Here is a 19087-nt window from a genome sequence, read left to right as displayed (position 1 = left end):
GAGTCGTTCCCTTAAAGGGGTTGTCCACGACCAGACAACTGATGACTTATCAACCGGATAGGTACATGATCTGTGGGGTTCCATACCCGCAACAATTAGCTTCTCTGGCTGTCTCCGGGCAGACGTCCATGCCGGAAGCAGTTGCCTCCAGTCATGGAATAGCGGCCGAGCTGCAGTACTGCAGCTCTGCTCCTATTCAAGTGAATACGAGCAGAACTGCAGTTCAACCCAGCCGTTATGCAATGTACAGAGCCAACTGCTTCCAGCGCCACACATTGCATACTGTGTAATGACATCAGGTGCCCGGAGGCAACCAGAGCAGCTGATTTGTGCGGGGTCTGGGTGTCGGACCCGCACCGATGACATACTGATGACCTATTCGGTGGATAGGTCATCAGTTCTCTGGTAGTGGACAACCCCTTTAAGCAGCTGAAGCATTTAAATAACATAGCCAATTCAAATCCCCATCTACTTCTCTGTCAGCAGTCTATAGGATGTTTTAGCTAAGGTGGTCACAATTTCTGGCAGCAGAAGCGGGTAGGTATTACGTGGCATTAGGCCTCATGCACACGACCGTAAAAACACCCGTTATTACGGGTCGTAATTACGACCCGAAATATCGGGCCCATAGACTTCTGTTGGCCACGGGTACCTTCCCGTTTTCTCACGGGAAGGTGCCCGTCCCGATGAAAAAGATAGAACATGTTCTATTTTTTTCTTTTACGGGCCGTGCTACTATACTTTATAATGGGAGCACGGCTCGGAATAACGGCCGGCTGCCCGTGGCCGGCCGTGCCCGGCCATGCTCGTAATTACGAGCACGGTAGTGTGCATGGGGCCTTAATGTGTGGACAGTCTGATATGGACGTTGGTATTTAACTTAATTCGGGAGTGTCATTGACATCAATATTTGATAACACATTAGTGTAGAGATGGTTCTGGAGGTGTGGCCATGGTTATAGTGGGAGGGGCTTACATTTGAACATTTTATTGCAGTATATGCTTGTCTTTTATTTTTTATTGAGGCTTCTGGTCAGCTGCTAGTTATTGTAAGCCTGCCACTAAGGGTTTATAGAATGTGTACTGTTCCCAAACTGCAGACTGCCACAAGCAGCAGCTTTTATACTGCGGATGGCTTATAAGGTAATGTGAGGTGTGATATTTAGGGTATGTTCACACACAGTTTATTGCAGGCAGAAAAATCTGCCTCAAAAGTCCTTCAGGAATTTTGAGGCAGATTTTGATATGCCTGCACTTTCTTTGCCGTGTATTTTAACGCATTTTTCGGCCACGGTCATTGAGCGTAGTGGGCAAAAAAACTGAGAAAAACACTTTCTCTGCCTCCCATTGATGTCAATGGAAAGTCAGAGAAGGAAACGTGGGAAGAAATAATTTACGCCTCCTGAGGCGGTTTCGGGCTTTTTTTGGTGCGGTTTCCATGTCAAAAACAGAGCAAAAACTCTACGTGAGCTAGAACCTTAGAGCCATGTGATTATTGTTGTTTTGTCATTATTTTGCTGCTTATTATTATTACTACTACTACTTGTTATTATTGCTGTTTTGTCATTATTATTTTTATTCTCATAATTATTACTAGATGTTATTGTTTTATCATTTTTTATAATTACTACTGCTACATGTTATTGTTTTGTCATTATTATTACTACTACATATTATTGTTGTTATTTCATTATGTTTTTTTATTACTATTATAATAATTATTACTACTACATGTTAATATTGTTGTTTTGCCATTGTCTTTTTATTATTACTATTGCTACATGTTATTATTGGATCAGTTCTAAATTGTAAAGTGAGCAATTTTTATAATAGTACTAGATTAGAGAATTATTATTTATGTAGCTCCCCGATATATCCCTCCACTTAGGTTGTAAGCTCATATAGGCAGGGGCCACGTCTTCTACTTTGTATTGCTTCTGTACATGTCGTCTTGATTAAGCACATGCACTGTGTAATATGTTGGTGCTTGATATATTAAAAGGTAAATATGAATATATTCGAATGTGTTAACCAAAGCTGTAGCTAGGTTTGAAGATTAGTTTGCTCCCACACAAACCAAAACATTGACATGAAGCTGTAAGGCTACATTCAGACGAGCGTCGGCAACCTCGAACGTGAAAAACGCACGTTTTTCACGTCCACAGTGCACCCGTGCGGGACGCTTTGTCACGGATTCCCCATAGACTAGAGTCTATGGAGGGATGCGTGACATGCAGTAAAATAGAACATGTCCTATTTTTCCACAGACCCCTCACACGCTCCATTGAAACAAAGGTCGTGTGAACGGCCCTATTGAAATACATGAGTCCGTGTGACGGCCGTTGTTTTAACGGCTGTCACACGGACGAGATACACGCTCGTCTGAATGAGCCCTTAAATAGATGAGAGCTCTGTCGGGTGTCACATCTTACCTTCAGTAGCTCTGCTGACAGCAGTAAGGGTGTTCAATATCTTAGAAAAGTTCTCGCCAGTGTAAAGGTCATGAGCTTCAAATAGCTGTAAACAAAGCACAATACTTATTAATATCAGTCTATCGTTTAAAGATCAAAATGACTAAAGCCCAGATTTCTAAGGTAACCGCAAGTGATCGATCTACATTAACCCTTTGAGGCATGCTGCTTACCACTTACATGTTTTAGAACTTAAGATATTTCGGATATTTGCCTAAAGGCATTCCAGGTAATTGTCTGTAATGCGTCAAGCGAAGTTCTCTCAATATGCATCGAACGTCTAATGCTCAGAGCAGGGGTGCATAGTGCCAAGGTGCTACATGAAACATTTTCCCCTTAATAAGGAGACGTTGTGCCATCTTTGGAAACATGAGAACTCACTTAAAAAGGTGCAGGACAGGTTTGGCTGTAGATAGAACATTCTGCAGCCAGAAGCTAACTACAGATATTGGAAGGAACAGGTTACACCAAGGTAGAAAAGTCAATTTTAGAGGTTATTCTGGTCTGTTTACCCTCAATCATAAAAAGGTAGGATCCTGCATGGAGGGTTGCCATAAACCTCCCCATTCTCATTAAAAATAAATACTCTGTATCTCTATGTGTCTCCAAATTTACCAGGCACCATATGGCGGCAAACAGAGTGCCTATGGGTTGGTAAATTAGACCTGTACGGACACCATGTGCAATTGTACAGGTTCCCTGCACCTCATGACACCACTAAAGAAATCATGACACAACTCTATGCAGGCCCATAGGCTCTCATGCCCCAGAGCAAGAAGGCCAGAAGAACCATCAGGATACCCTTGGGTAGTATGAATTTGAGGGGAGGAACGTAAGGTTTAACTGGGGAAAATAAGAATAATTTTCAGATTTCCCCAAACATTAATTTATGCAAAATATTAGTTACAATACGGAACAAGATAAATAAAGTCATTGACTATAAAAAAAAAAATATATAAAAAAAAAAAAAAAGGGAAAAAAGTTTCCTTTCTTCAAGTCGACGTAGTATTAGAAATCAAGAATGTAACAAATTACACAATGTGCTCAACACGTGTGTTTCTTTACTTTGATATTTTTGGCTTTTTGTACTGGACTCATTTTATACTTCATTTGACTTTACACTGCTTTGTTTGCCTTGGGAGGGGAACAAACAGGATTTTGTCAAAGTAATTTTATTTTTAATACACATTTATAATTAAAAAAAAAAAAAAAGCATATAGAATGTTCTGCACCAACATGCAAGAACTAGAGATAATCTGATAGTCAAAATATATCATCATTCCATATCATACACATTCCTCTGACAAGCCACAACAACAACTAAAACTAAAGGAAAAACAAACAAATGCACTTTGTGGCAATGTATATAAATGTGTGTATTGTCCTATTTTCTTCTCAGCCCCTTGTGGTTACTTTAGGCCAGGAGACTAACAACAGAAACCTCCTGGAATCCACGTAGTCCACGTATCATCAGGTATACAGTTGTTCCTGCTGATGTGTGAACTACTTGGATACCAACAGGTTAGAAGAAGAGCAACCAATAACCACTAACACTTTTTGCCCTGTAGTGCTGCTAATAAACTATTTTTATTTTTTGAGATACAGCAGCTTTGTATCCTGTATACAGAGCAGATCTATTGTGCGCTGAGATCTGAATCCATTCAGTCCGCGGGACTGACAGGTTCAGTGTCAGCGGGTCTGAATGTATTACATCTAAGTTATGAACGTACAGAATACAAAGCAGTTGTATCTCAAAAAGTAAAAATATTTTTAAATAAAACCGAATTAGAAAATTGCACCAAACACACTGATAGCCATTTTTATCGTTTTAAATGCGTACAAAACCTATAATAAATATGGTGTTTGCCATGAACGACATATTTTTGCAAATATCCTAAAAACTGTCATAACTGCATACACTTCCCCCATTGTGTCCACATTACAGCACACCTGAGATAAGTTTGATTAGTTTTAATCATAGGTGACACTACGACGGCACTCCCGGTGGTTGTTTATGTGCACGTAGCATGAGACCGCTGTAGCCAATCGGAGAGCTCACAGGTCATGTGTTATGCAATATGCCAGAAATATGATTTGTCAGCAGCAAGCACCGCTGAGCCCTCTCAAACCACTACCGGAAGCACTGGATCGCCAGGGGCAAGGATAGGTAAATATTGCTATTTTGGTGTATTTATTCCATATCCAGACCCCAATAAAAAAACAAAAAAAAAACATTTCACATCCTGGATAAACCCTTCAAGTAAAATTTCAGGGGTGGGAGATTAGCCCGCCCCAGAACACAACCGGACTGTTTGCATTTACAATAGAAGCTGCATACATAGGTCATACGTGGCATAACCTAGTAGGAACATTCATAGCCTTCTGATGTTACCTGCAGTCCAACTTCATGCATAATAGATGGAAAAGTGATACCGAAACTCACCTCGACATGGAGAGAGCTACATGCTTTTAAGAACTCTCGGATGTTTTCAATGCAGTCAGCTTCACTTTTTGGTTCTGCAACAAACTAAAGACAGAATAAAATTACATAAGTACAAAAACATTCTTTACCACGAGATATCTATATATCTCATATCTATATATCTAACACACACAGTTTCCTTGATAACAAGTATCAGCGATAACTACTAGTTACAAACTACTCGTTGTGTGTCTAATCTATTAATGGGGTTCTCCAGAAGAGTATAAATGGAACTTCACTACCAATGTACTACATATGATCTGATCTCGTAATATAGTTAAAGGGTAACCAAACTTTTAGAAAACTTCTGACATGTCATAGTGACATGTTAGAAGTTTTCATCAGTGGGTGTCCGAGTACTGAGATCCCCACCAATCGCTAAAACGAAGCACCAGATGTGCTTTTCTCAGAAAGCCGATGTAACGGTCTACGGATTCAATAGAAAGTCTATGGGCCCATACACCGTTACATCGGCTTTCCGAGAAAAGCCGATCAGAAACCAAGCGGCTCAGCGCTCACCCTAGTGCTTCTGCCGCTTCGTTATAGTGATCGGTGGGTGTCTTAGTGCTCGGACCCCCACCGATCAAAACTTCCGACATGTCACTATAACATGTCAGAAGTTTTCTGAAAGTTTAGTTACCCTTTACTGTTACAACACTCATCTTGGTGCCTGGAGGAGTGGGAAGGAAAGGTTTGTCACTTAGGCCTCATCCATGTGGACAGTAAGTGAACATAGATCATATAAACGCATATGTTATATCTAGGAATATGTCAGGAATCTAGTACTTATTTAATATTCCTGTAATATTTATATGTACGTAGAGAACACACATCGAGTTTCTGGTGCGCGTACACGACCGTATTGGCTTTGTGGTCTGCAAAACCACGGTTCCGTTGCAGATCGTCGCACTTCAAAAAACCCTTGCTAGACAGAAGTGGATCTAGGAGGAAGAAGTATAAACTCTTCCTTTATATTTCCAATTTCTATCGAATCCACTGGCTGTGGCTGAAAAGAACTGTATCAAAATCTGTACCAAAAACTTGATGTGTTTCCAGCCCTATTAGGGTATGTTCACACGGCCTATTTACGGACGTAAATCGGGCATTTTTGCCCCGAATTACGCCCGAAAATAGCGCCTCAATAGCGCTGACAAACATCTGCCCATTGAAAGCAATGGGCAGACGTTTGTCTGTTCACACGAGGCGTATATTTACGCGCCGCTGTCAAATGACGGCGCGTAAATAGACGCCCGCGTAGAAGTGGTGACCTGTCACTTCTTTGGCCGTAATTGGAGCCGCTATTCATTGACTCCAATGAATAGCAGCGCTAATTACGGCCGTAATTGACGCGGCGTTCAAGCACCTGCACATGTCGGTACGGCTGAAATTACGGGGATGTTTTCAGGCTGAAACATCCCCGTAATTTCAGCCGTTACGGACCCCCGCCGTGTGAACATACCCTAATTGTTACAGTAGCTTAATTGCAATTCATCTGATCACTCTTCATAACAATCTAGTGTTAATGCAAATTGCCACTATAAAAACCGCAGCAGCAAACTTTGTAAAAACTAAAATTTGTGTTAGTGTAAAAACTTTTTGCCAGCGCTGTATACGCACATACATATATACATGCATACATACATACATACATACATGCAGACGCACACATACAATATCTTTGCGGACTTTTGCTCATCAGCAGAAATCAATATCTCCCACCATTTAGTGCATCTTGTCAAAATATCGAAGAGGAAGAGCTACTGTGGCCCAGCATTGCCTGGAGCGGACAATGAAAGGGCACGCTCTCCGGTCCACTGAACAAATGATCGAATAGTAAACAAGTTGTGGGGCCCCCGTCCTAACCATTGCTATGGGGCCCTATGAGTTCTAGTTATGCTCCTAGGTACAGTCTATGGTAATGCTTGAACTCATACAGTACAAAACACTATAGACTATAAGAGCCATTAAGAGCACTCCAATGGCCAATTTGACTTTGCTTTTTGTATCAGGCCATTTGAGTTTTCAAAGACATGGAATCAAAGTAACCAAACAATTCTTTTCAGGGTATACGACACGTCATTTGTGACATGCCGCGTATGGACTGTTCTGCTGTACAGCCCGTAACGTGCATGCGCGGTCCCTGCTGTTCGAGATAACAGCAGGGACCGCGCATGCGCGTTACAACAGAACAGCCCATACACGGCACGTCACAAGTGACGTGTCGTATACCCGGAAAATAATTGAAAATCAACACAGCGGCCAGAGAGTGACATCACCCGTCAAGTACCCCACGGCAGGATCTGGCAACGGGGCCACTTTGGAAAATGTAAGTATATTACAAATGTATTTATATTAATAAAATTACAAGAATTAACACATAGTCATTTTATCTCGGACAACCCCTTTAATACTCCTCTGTTCTCTATCTAGCCTGGCCTCCTGGGATGACGTTTCATCTCATGTGACTGCTCCAGCGAATCACAAGGTGCCGCAATCACATGGGCTGCAGTGTCATCCCATGAGGCCAGGCTGCACGGAGAATGGACAAAGCTATAACAGATAGCAAATAGGTTTTTGGGGTGTATAAAAAGAGAGATAAAAACCCAGGATTCAAATGTAATATTACCCCTGTATAAATCACCTTGTAAGTCCACATTTAGAATATGGAATTCAGTTTTGGGCTCCACATAGTGAAAATGACAGGAGAACTGGAGAGGGTTCAAAGGCGGGTAATGAGATTATTAAATGAGATGGGAGGTGTCTATCTGACATTTATGGCGTATCCTGTGGACACGTCATACATGTCCTTCATGGGAAAACCCCCTTCAATGTTTACTTGCAGAATCATGCAACCATTAATGAATAGGCCCTTATGGCCACATGATTTTGCAGATAACCAGTAGTTTTACCCAAAACACTGCGTGGCCATTAACAGCGTGCCGGTGCGGTTTTGGCTAAACCGCAGCCAAGTCAATGCTGCTCTGCGGAGCTTTAGACCTTACGTACACGACCGGATTGGCTTTGCGGTCTGCAAAACCACGGTTCCGTTGTGGATCGTCGCACTTCAAAAAACCCTTGCTGTGCATCCGTGTGTCATCAGGACTCACAGATCCACAACAATTCACCAGTATTGGTGAATTCGCAAATCCGGACCATAAAATGACATGTCCTGAGTTGCAGTCCGGATTTACATCCCCCGCAATGATCCGTTCAAATCACGATCGTATGCATGGGGCCATAGAAAAGATGTGGATAAATTGCGGTCGTGTGCACGAGACCTTACCCTAAAGCATTTACAAAGGTCAAACTTCCCCATGTGAGAATGCTATAAACTTCAGACGATTATTTAATAGATACAAATATTGATCATCTGTAGATTGTTTTATAAACTGATGGATGAAGTTTTGATAATAACTCTACAGTAACACAAATATTTCCATCTAGCGCAGATCTGCACATACAATTCACTCAGTTATCTCTGGAATCACGGATTTAAATCGGACATTAAACATGAATTGTGCAGGCGACACCACTATGAAAAAGAAATATTTTACGGATAGCGATCTAAGCTACAGCACTAGGATATAGTCACAAACGCCAAACCTCAACATAAATCCTTTATCCAATGCTGTAGTTTGAAGAAAATCTTGTTTTAATTATTGAAAAGAATGCCAAAATTCAAAACAGAATTTTCTGCCTGCAAAAAAACTCTGTGTGAACAGGGCCTACGCCTCTGGCATTACAAACTACAGCATTGTGTGCAGAATACTTATTTTCATTACGATTGGGTTGCGACTCTATTCGTGCACCTATTAAGTCTGGTGCGATCTGAACCCCTACGTACCTATAAATCCTTTATCAGCATCCCCAAATAACCCACCAACGACAGATGTTAAATAGTATAAATTCTGAAACCGTCTCAAAAATGTAACTCGGTTAATTCTTAAAGGGACAGTCTGGTTTCAAAAACAAACTTTTATATACAGTACCCCATTAGGAAATTCTTGAGGTTGCTCGAGGAGGGGGCTCCTGTTCAGGACCTTCATCTATACGTAGGAGCAGAGAGCAGCTACAATGTGGGTAAGGGCCACAACAGCAACACAGCCTCTGATCAGCTTATAGTCGGGGGACCCTTCTAACAAAGTAGGCAACCCCTTTAATTACATTTGTTTCTTCCCTTGCTGGTGACAATGAATTATACAGCTATCACACAGATTTTCCAGACTCCTGACTGACTCTATGCAGCCATATAGGAACGGGGATGTATGACTGGATAACTAGGGAGATTTGCCATTTAAAAATGTCGGAAAGTTGTGTGACAACCTCTACGGTCTCTGTAATAGCAGTCATATTGGTTGTCACCCAGCTTTCCCATAAAGAGATAAAACTAAAAAACAGCAGAGTGGGATTTTTAACAATATGACAAAAAAGAGCGACTTGCGGACCAGTGTTTACTAGTGATTTTTTTTTTCATGTTAGGCTGAAACGCTTTTCTATTCCAACCAGCAGTGCAGATTGCTTGTACATCACATATGTAGGCAGCAGAGTTTGTTAGGCAGATCTGTGATCTATCTCTTCCAACATGACACGGTCTGTAAAGTCTACACAGAACAGATATAAAGCAAAAAGCAATGATGGGTTAATAAAAAAAACATCCACTGACCTTGTATATGGCAGTTTGTAGTTTGCTGCACTGAAGGCTGCTCTGTCCCACAGTGTATACATTCACTGACAGGAAGAGAAAGCAAACTGGGTTGGAAAATTCCTCTGACCAATAAGAAAGTCCCAGAGAACTCACCAATTGCAGTTTCTACACAACTACCAATGACTGCTAGTCTTATATGTCCAGCTTCAGGAAGGAGGCGCAGGAAGAAACATATGAATGACACATTCTATCACTGGGACTGCAAATGTACTGATCCTGCGTGTTACAAAATGTTTTGCTAAAACTTAGAACTTTCCTAAACTAGCACAGAAAAGTTTACTTGTAAATTTTGCAACTAACATAGCTGGTCGTTAATCCAAATTTGGTGTAGAACTACAAGTCCCAGCCAGCAATGTAGTTTCACAGCAGCCAAAGATCAATAGTTTTCCCTACGACGGCCACCAACATGGCGATAAATCAGCCATCGTTCGAAAGGCCTTCATATTGATAATTGGTGCATTTATGGTAACGATCCTCAATCTGTGGCTCTCCAGCTGTTGTGTAACTACAATTCCCAGCGTGCTAATGCTGGGAGTTGTAGTTTTGGAAGAGCTTGTGAAATATAGGCTTACGACCACTCATCTATAGTAACAAAAACAGATGGAAATGTATTCCATAAACCGGGAATTATTTATTTAATAGGCATTTATATATAGGAATAACTTAAAATGCACCTCCATTTACAGAAAACGGTTACTGATGACATATCGATTTGTCAGAAGTTCTCATATGTGGTGGTCTGGGTGTCGAGACCATCACCAGTAGCAGAGCTCAGAAGAGCGCCAGAGTACTTTACTCTAGCTATTGGCAGTGTATCAGTGCCCGGGTCCCCCACTTATAAGAATTGAGATGTCTCTATGACGGGTCAGAAGTTAGCTGAAATGTCAGAATAGAGTACCTGCTATTTATATTTTATTACATACATGACGGCAGCATTTAACACTCATTTCTTAAAGGGGTTCTCTCCAAGGACAACCCCTATACATACGCCCAATTAGGACATATAGACGTTCCATGAGACTGACCGCTCTGGCAGACCTGGCTCATCAATGCATTACATGGTCGCCTTCCATTATGTTTGATCGATCACCAGGACGACTTTTTTTTTTTTTTATATATTGTTTTAGCGGTTGGACCTCCATTTTGCCTATATGTAGCTCCACATTTTCTGCCACTTTAGCAATAGGTAAGCTTCATGTACAGAGGGGCAAACTGAATAAGAATTGTTATCTATTCCACTGACTAAAGGTTGAAGTTCACCTGTGTTGTCCTACTGCCATGGTATATTCAGGTTTGGGACACTATTTGTGCACCTATTAAGTCTGGTGCGATCTGAACCACTACGTACCTATAAATCCTTTATCAGCATCCCCAAATAACCCAACCTTTTGACAGCTGTTGCGCGAATCACGCTGTTCGCACGGAAGTGCTTCCGTGTGACATGCGTGGTTTTCACGCACCCATTGACTTCAATGGATGCGTGATGCGCGAAAAATGCTGAAAAAAACGGACATGTCGTGACTTTTACGCAGTGGACTAACGCTGCGTAAAAATCACGCACATGTCTGCACGGCCCCATAGACTAATATAGGCCCGTGCGACGCGCGGGATTTTACGGACGTATATCCTGTTCGTCTGAATAAGCCCTAAGTCGGCCATACATGAGACAGCTATTTCCTCTGACTCCACCATAATCATGCCGAGCGTCCACGTTTACATTAAAGGGGAAAAGGGAATAAGCCGCTGTCAGACCACTCTTCCCTGGGAGTAAAGGATGGGGCATGTTAAAATCCAATATGCCCAATTCTTTATTCCGAGTAGGGAGGTCCCCATTTACATAGTAGTTTCTGTGACTGTGCATAGTGCCCAACCATATGAGTTTAGATTATACTTAAAGGGTAGCTAAACTTTTTTTTAAAAACGTTTGACGTGTCATAGTGACATGTCAGAAATTTTGATCGGTTTGTGTCCGAGCACAGAGACCCCCACTGATGTGCCGCTTTATTTCCGATCGGCTTTCTTTTGACTCAAAGAAAGTTTATTAGTCCGTACATCGGAAAGCCGATCAGAAACTAGGCGACTCAGTGCTCACCCAAACGCTTCTGCAGCTTCGTTTTAGAGATCGGTGGGGATCTCAGTGCTCACTACGCCATGTCGAAAGTTTTTCGAAAAGTTTAGTTACCCTTCAACAACTCCTATTATACCGGCTGCAGGAAGAGATCCAACACGGTCTTTAGTTGAGGAACGTACACGCAATATCACAGCAGTTGGAGCGGAGATCAGATCTGAATTTACACCATGTGGCTTGGTGTGAAATCGAACTTCCTCATATCTGCAGATGTATAATGTTCAGGCTGCATGCCGTCCCCAGTGTAACACATCAGAAGTCATAAATGCCACACTGTTAGGCCTCATGCACATGGTCATAATACAGATGTGTTGTATGGATACGTTATACGCCCCCGTAGACCACTATGGCCCCATACAGTACCTCCGCATGCCTCTGATTTGACACCATTTTTCATGACATGCCCCAATGCATAGGTATTCTTCCCTAGAAGCATCTTCCAGGAGCAGAATTTGGTGCCCCAAAGAAGCACTATACATTAGTGCAAGGAGTGCCTACTGGTCTGTAATATTCCATACCGGGAGCATGGACCCCTGTTTCAGTAGACGAGTCCCTTGATAACATGCTGATAGCGTGAGGTCCTCCTGCTGAGACCCCCTTTGAAATGTCCGAAAAGATATGAAAAGACGTTTAACCCCTTAAGGACACGGCCAATTTTAGCCTTGAGGACAGAGCGATTTTTTTTACATTTCCCTCTTTGCATGCCGACGCTCATAACGCATTTATTTTTTGTACGACGTAGTTTTATGAGACTTTGTTTTTTGCGGGACGAGTTGTACTTTATGTAGGTACCATTTTTTGGTACAAATACATTATCGTTTAATTTCTATAAATTTTTAATTAGATTAAAATGCAGAAAAAACGCAGTTGTGCAGCAGTTTTAATATTTATTTTTTTACACCATACACCGATCATCATAAATAAGGTCATACATTTATTGTACAGGTTGTTACGGTCGTGGCAATACCAAATATGTCTATATTAATTCATGTTTTGGGACTTATATTTTAAAAAGTTGATTTATTATAAAAAATTTGTATTTCTGTGTATTTTATTTACTTTTTATTTATTTATTTACCATTATTTTTTTTTTACATTCATTTAACTTTTTTTTTTAATCCCATAAAGGGATTTATCATTTTGATTTTGATTTTGTAACTGTAATGTACTGCCATAGATCTATATGCCAGTACATTAGCCTGTTACTGATCGTACACAGGCAGTTGTTAGGGCATACCTCAGTATGCCCTAACAACAGGAAATATGTTCAGACAGCCCTGGGGTCCTTCACTGGACCCTGGGCTGTCTGGCCATATGAGTTATGGGCTTTGATCGCGTCACAGTTATTTTCTGTGACGCGATCAATGTGCAGTCCCCTCTCCTTGAACGCCGCGATCAGCTGTCATTGCGGCGTTCAAAGGGTTAACAGCGGAGAGAAGATGTTTCTCTTCTCTCCGCTGTCAGAGCGGGGCCGTGGCTGTGTATTACAGCCGTTGCCCCGCTCTCGATCGCGCGCACAGTCGCGCGCAGGGACGCTGTCACACAGGACGAGTATGCTCGTCCTAATGCGCGAAGTGCTCGCCGCTCAGGACGAGCGTACTCGTCCTGTGTCGGCAACCAGTTAATAGTGTTAAAAATCATGGCTGATACAGTAAGGGCCCTCTTATATGGCCCGACGTGGGCCGTGTAAATGAGCGCCAATCAACGACACAGTTCTTTGATCGGCACTCGTTTGCTCCTTTCACAAGGAGCTATGTATGGGGACGAGTGCTCGTTACTCCGATCCCTTGTCCCCATCCATTTCTATCATATCGGCAGCACGTCTCCCTGTTTACACAGGGAGATGTGCTGTCGACAACGATTATATTTTAGGCAGCATAAACTATACAATCAGCTGATGAACGAGTGTTTGCTCGTTTATCGGCTGATCGTTGTCCTGTTTACACAGGGCAATAATCAGGAACGAGTGTTCTGTGAACGCTCGTTTGCCCAATAATTGACATGTTTAAAAGGGCCTAAGGCCTTGTTCACACAGTGCAAATTTGCTGCAGATTTTGCATGTATTTTGTAACCTACAACCAGGACTGGAAACTAAACAGAAGCAATGTGTAAAAAGGAAGGCCTTCTAGGTCTACTCTCCTGGATCCAACTCTGGTTTTGGTTTAAAAAATGCACGCAAAATCTGCAGCAAATTTGCATTGTGGGAACAAGGTCTAAGGGTATGTCCCCCACAAACAGGATACGCTGCAGATTTTAAACCGATACCAAAATTAGATCAAGGAGGGAGCAGACCTATAAAGGTCCTGGTTTTGACTTGAAAAATACATGCAAAATCTGCACTGTGGGAACATAACCTAAACATGCTCCAAGTTTTGAATATAGCGTATGTAGGAATTTGGTCCCTAGTTGTGGAGACGGTACTTATTTACTGAAACACATTCACATAGTAATCCATATGGATGTTATACACCCATTGAGGTCTATGGAAGGACCATGTGGGCACGTAAACTAGCAACACCCCACAGCTCAAGTTCCAACATATATTCATCACAGAATATATTACAGAGCATGAGAATAGTTAGCGCTGTTATATGACCCATATTTCCGAAAAAATTATAAAACCCTTTTAAATGCGTTACTTATTAAACCAGTGTAAACTATGCAAAATCTCTCTACTACTTGGATGTTGAATAATAACGTACTTGCAGATATAAGGATACTAAAGAATTTGTGACGCGTGTTTAGGAATGTGCACTTATTGGGTTAATACTTGCATAAACAAAGTTCTCACAGTTCTGCACAAGCTTCCTGACTGTTCTGCCATAGGCAATGCACAAAACATATGTGTGACACAATATAACATACTAAGGACAGGCTGATCTTAAAGGGACACTAACCCTAAAGTCTATCCTTGACCATGACATTTATTGTTCCCTGCTATCAGCCATGTCAGGCTGGGAAGAGACTGACTGATCAGGGACAGGGCATTTAGATCAATTCACTACTTTATTTATCTACCTGAATATGAATATTTATGTTTGCTGAAAGTTTTGACAGTTCAGTATAACTTTCCTGCCTTTCAAAGCACAGAACCCCCAGCCTGATCCTATAGCCCTGCAACTTTCATAAGCCTACAGCTTCCAGCATGCCCTGAGGGCCTCATGCTGAGAGTTGTAGTTCCTGGAGAGCACAGCTCTCACATACCCACCTGGGACTATGGCTGCAGCAGTGGGACATTATCTACAGAGATCAGGGCGTTTCCCTCTTGTCTACAGTCCCATATCACAGCAGTAATGATCCCAATCTATATCTAAATAGAAGTATATATATAGACATAGCTCCCATATATATATAGGTGGGATTTAACCCCATGCTTACCTTGTCCACAGAGCCCGGGAGCAGCCGGGTCATCAGTTTGCACAGCACCACCCCATCCTTGAGGGAGCATTTTAAGAAGTCTTGTGGGTCGCAGATGTTCTTCTTGGGGGAGTTGAGGACCCCCAGGGAGATGAGCCAGGTGACAGTCTGCTCCTCCGGGTTCATGGCTGTGCTGCTGGGACTAGATCAGTGTAATGTGCCCACATCCTGATTACATCTCCGGCTTCTTCCTTTTTCTGCGCACAGGAAGCTGCTGCTTCTTCTGTCACTTACTGGTGAGTTGTGCTGGAGACTCTGCTGAGAAGTGCTGCACCAGTACAGAGCCCTCTCAGCAGTCCTCACTCATCTGCTTCTGGGAAAGCTGGGTGGCAGATAATATGACTGGGGTAATTACTCAGCTTTCTTAGAGTCCTAAGGGCACGTTCAGACTTGTCGGAATTTTTCCGCTGCAAATGTTGGTGCAGATTTGGAGCAATTATGCAACGAATCTGCACCAACATTTGCATATTTGACAGGTAATTCAGACGTTGCAGATATCACAGCGGACTTGCCGCAGATTTCAGTTTTTGCATTGCAAAGGCTGAAATACGCAGTGATATTCCGCTTCTTCTCCGCAATGTAATGAGCATGCTGCGGAGGGGAAATTCTGCACCGCAGCCTGATCTCCGCACAGTTATTTTCTGCAACGTCTGAACTAAGTTTTCTAAAAATGTATAGAAACAAATGTAAAAAAACGGCTGCTGCAGAATTCCACTACGGACTGTCCTCAACGGAATTCAACAGCAATTCCGCCGCGTCTGAATGTGCCCTAAATATCAAACCTAACTAGTAATGCCGAGATACTGGATCAGGTTATTCAACAAATGGGCAGAATTGGAGTCTGGGGAAGTTGTAGCAACACTTGTGGGAGCTGTATATAGTGGCTATAATGGCTACTCAGCTTTCCCAGAATCAGACAATCAAAAAACAGCTGATTTGTATTATAATTTATTTATTATTATCTTTTTACGTTTCAAAGAAGAGAACAACTATGGACTTTGGATATTTCAGGTTAAAATCCATTTGCATGAGGAATAGGAACGGAATGTTATTGAATAACTCACGTAGTGGCTGAATTGTCACAATAATTGGTGGCATACAAAACTGGTGAGTCTAAATGCCTTTTTACGCTGGCCAATTATCGGGCAAATGAGCGTTTATAAAACACTCGTTCACGATAACTGCCCTGTGTAAACAGCACAGCGATCCACAGATGAACGAGCAAACGCTCGTTCATCTGCAGATCGTATCTTTTTAAATTACTAAACTATTATCGTTGTCGGCCGTACATCCCCCGCACTGCAAACACGATAGTTATATATGGTAACGGGCGCTCGTCCCCATACATAGCTCCTTCTGAAAGGAGCAAACGAGAGCCGATCAACGCTCATTGCACCCACCAAAAGGGGCCGGCGTAATAGGGCCGTAATGGTCGTTTAAATGAGCGCCGATCAATAACACAGCTCGCTAATAGGCGCTCGTTTTCTCTTTTCACAAGGAGCTAGTATGGGGGACGAGCGCTGGTTACTCCGATCGCTGGTCCCCATACATTTGTATCATGTCGTCCTGTTTACCCCGGGAGATGCGCTTCCCACAACGATAATATTTTCAGCTGCATAAATGATACAAGCAGCCAATGAACGTACAGGAACTAGCGCTCTGTGAACACTCATTTTCCCGATAATTGACCCAAGTAAAAGGTTTAGACAGTGTCAATTTAGAAAAGGAAATCAAAAGATGTGCGATATTTATTGCAGTATGAGAAATTTGGAACATGTTGCTAGACACTTTTCTCTCCCTTATACCATTTAGGCTAGATTCACATGAACGTGTCCGTTATTCGTCCGCAAAAAACGGACACGCTTGTCATGCGTTGCAGTTCCGCGTGTGCACATTTCTTTTATTTTTTTTCTCTTCATTTCTTATGAGCTCAGAAGTTTCTAAAACAGTTAAAAGCTATGTACACCTTTGAAATCCTTTTTATTAATTTTTTGGTGCATTGGTGTGAACTATCCAAATACCTCTTAATAAAAAATATTTTTACTTTTTGAGATGCAGCTGCTTTGTATCCTGACCTGAATACATAATCGATAGTTATGAACTTAGATGTGATTGATAACAGCTCTATCCTGACCCGCTGAGGTTAAGGCCACACAGAGCAGCCCTGACACGATCGCGACACGGCAAACAACCGCGCCCGCACCATGTTCGGCGCAGCTGTCAATGGCCGCGCGTTATTGCAGGTAAAACGGCCCTTTACCTGCAAAATCATGCGGCCGTAAATGGTGCATTAATTTATGGCCGCACGATTTTGCAGATAAAGGGATGTTTTATCCGCATTAACGCGCGGACATTAACAGGGTATATGACAGCCACGCCAAACATGGTGCCGGCGCAGTTGTTGACCGCCTTGCGACCGTGTAATGGCCACTCAATGTGGCCTCACCCTTAACGTCCCAAGAAGTGACCTGCACTTTTTTTCGCGGACGTTTTTCAAAACGGCCACGTAAAAGACGGACCGTCGGAACAGAACGCCGTTTTTCCCATTTAAATCAATGGGCAGATGTTTGGAGGCATTCTGCTTCAGATTTTACGGCCGTTTACGGTCCGAAAAACGGCCGAAAATAAGCCGTGTGAACATACCCTTACACTGAACCTGTCAGTGCCGCTGACCTGACTGATACAGGTTTCAGCACTAGATACAACTGCTCTGTATACAGGATATGTATCTCAAAAGTAAAAATAATTTTTATTAAAAAGTATTTTGAAAGTTGCACCAATCACACTGATACACATTTTTTTATATATGAAAAAAATTATTTCAAAGGTGTACATAGCCGTTAATAAATGCGGCGTATGGCATATACAACATCAATTCTGGCATACTTGGAGCCATAATTTTGGCACATTTTAAATAGTAAATATGCCACATTGTTTGTGGCACAAAAAGTGTCAGGGGGGTTATTGAATATGGCGTATGTGCTGAACAGAACTCTTCTCAATGGAATTATACACATTGACTTGCAATACCGGTGAATGGGCCGCAGCAGTGGCATCCCAAGGTCCCATTGTGCTCCGGGGTATCATGGTGCCAACCACCACCTCTTTTAATTGTATCTACATTGAATATAGACTGCAGCAAATTCCCTGTGAGCTGGTGAGTGGCATTGTGGTTGGCTCTATGAGTGGGGAAGGGAGTGCCGGAAACTTTTTATGGGGCAACTGACTATTCTGGGGCTTTGCTGTTGTCATTTTTAATGGATTACTGTGGCATATAAAATATTTGTGTGTATTCAGTGCCGGAGAGGTCCACACTGAACCATACAAACATAAGACATTTCCTCTCAAACGTCAACCAACTTTATTTAAAGGTGACATTTAGGGTTTGTCCACACGTAATGGAATTGCTGCAGAAAATTTCTGCGCCAATTCCGTTGAAAGTAGCAGACTTTCCACTGCGGCAAAAGCGCACCATTTCCTGCGTTTTTGACTGCAGAAAATGGTGTGTATTTTGCTGCAATTTTTTCAATTCTGGGAGATGGTGACATTTCCTTTTAAAAACACAACAAATCAGTCCACTTTCTGCAGCAGGAATTGACATGCTGTCGTACGAATAATTCGCACCGCGGGTCAATTTCTGCTCAGAATTTTTACGCAGCGTGTGGATGAGATTTGATAAATCTCACCCACTTTGCTGCTACTGTATTCAGCTGCGCATTTTCCGTCCGCAATTCTGGACAAAAAATAAGCTGCAATTCCGCTACGTGTGGACGAGCCCTTATATGAGGTAACTTTTGTAAGGTACTAATTCTCCGTGCAGAGATCCAGCTTATAGGGAGTTTTACTTAAATGGGATGTCTTGGCACGGAAAACTGATGACCTAC

General features: G+C 42.2%; 1 protein-coding gene across 4 annotated transcripts in view; it reads right to left on the bottom strand.

The window, feature by feature from the left end:
- The window catches only part of ARHGEF6 (Rac/Cdc42 guanine nucleotide exchange factor 6), an 87953-nt gene extending 72537 nt beyond the window's left edge, over nt 1–15416 (bottom strand). For 2 of the 4 annotated variants that reach the window (XM_075835910.1, XM_075835911.1), the window contains exons 1-3: nt 15165–15415; nt 4915–4998; nt 2433–2517 (exon numbers count right to left, since the gene is read on the bottom strand). In XM_075835910.1, the coding sequence (XP_075692025.1) occupies nt 2433–2517; nt 4915–4998; nt 15165–15329 (334 nt within the window). In that variant the 5' untranslated portion in view covers nt 15330–15415. Of the gene's footprint in view, nt 1–2432; nt 2518–4914; nt 4999–9616; nt 9686–15164 lie in introns of those variants that run through there. The other 2 variants (XM_075835912.1, XM_075835913.1) reach the window with 2 other exon arrangements.
- Between the last annotated feature and the right edge of the window lie 3671 nt (nt 15417–19087).

Source organism: Rhinoderma darwinii, chromosome 8, assembly GCF_050947455.1.
Source record: "Rhinoderma darwinii isolate aRhiDar2 chromosome 8, aRhiDar2.hap1, whole genome shotgun sequence".
In the NCBI taxonomy this organism is placed as follows: domain Eukaryota; kingdom Metazoa; phylum Chordata; class Amphibia; order Anura; family Rhinodermatidae; genus Rhinoderma; species Rhinoderma darwinii.
This window is presented reverse-complemented; position numbering and strand designations above follow the sequence as displayed.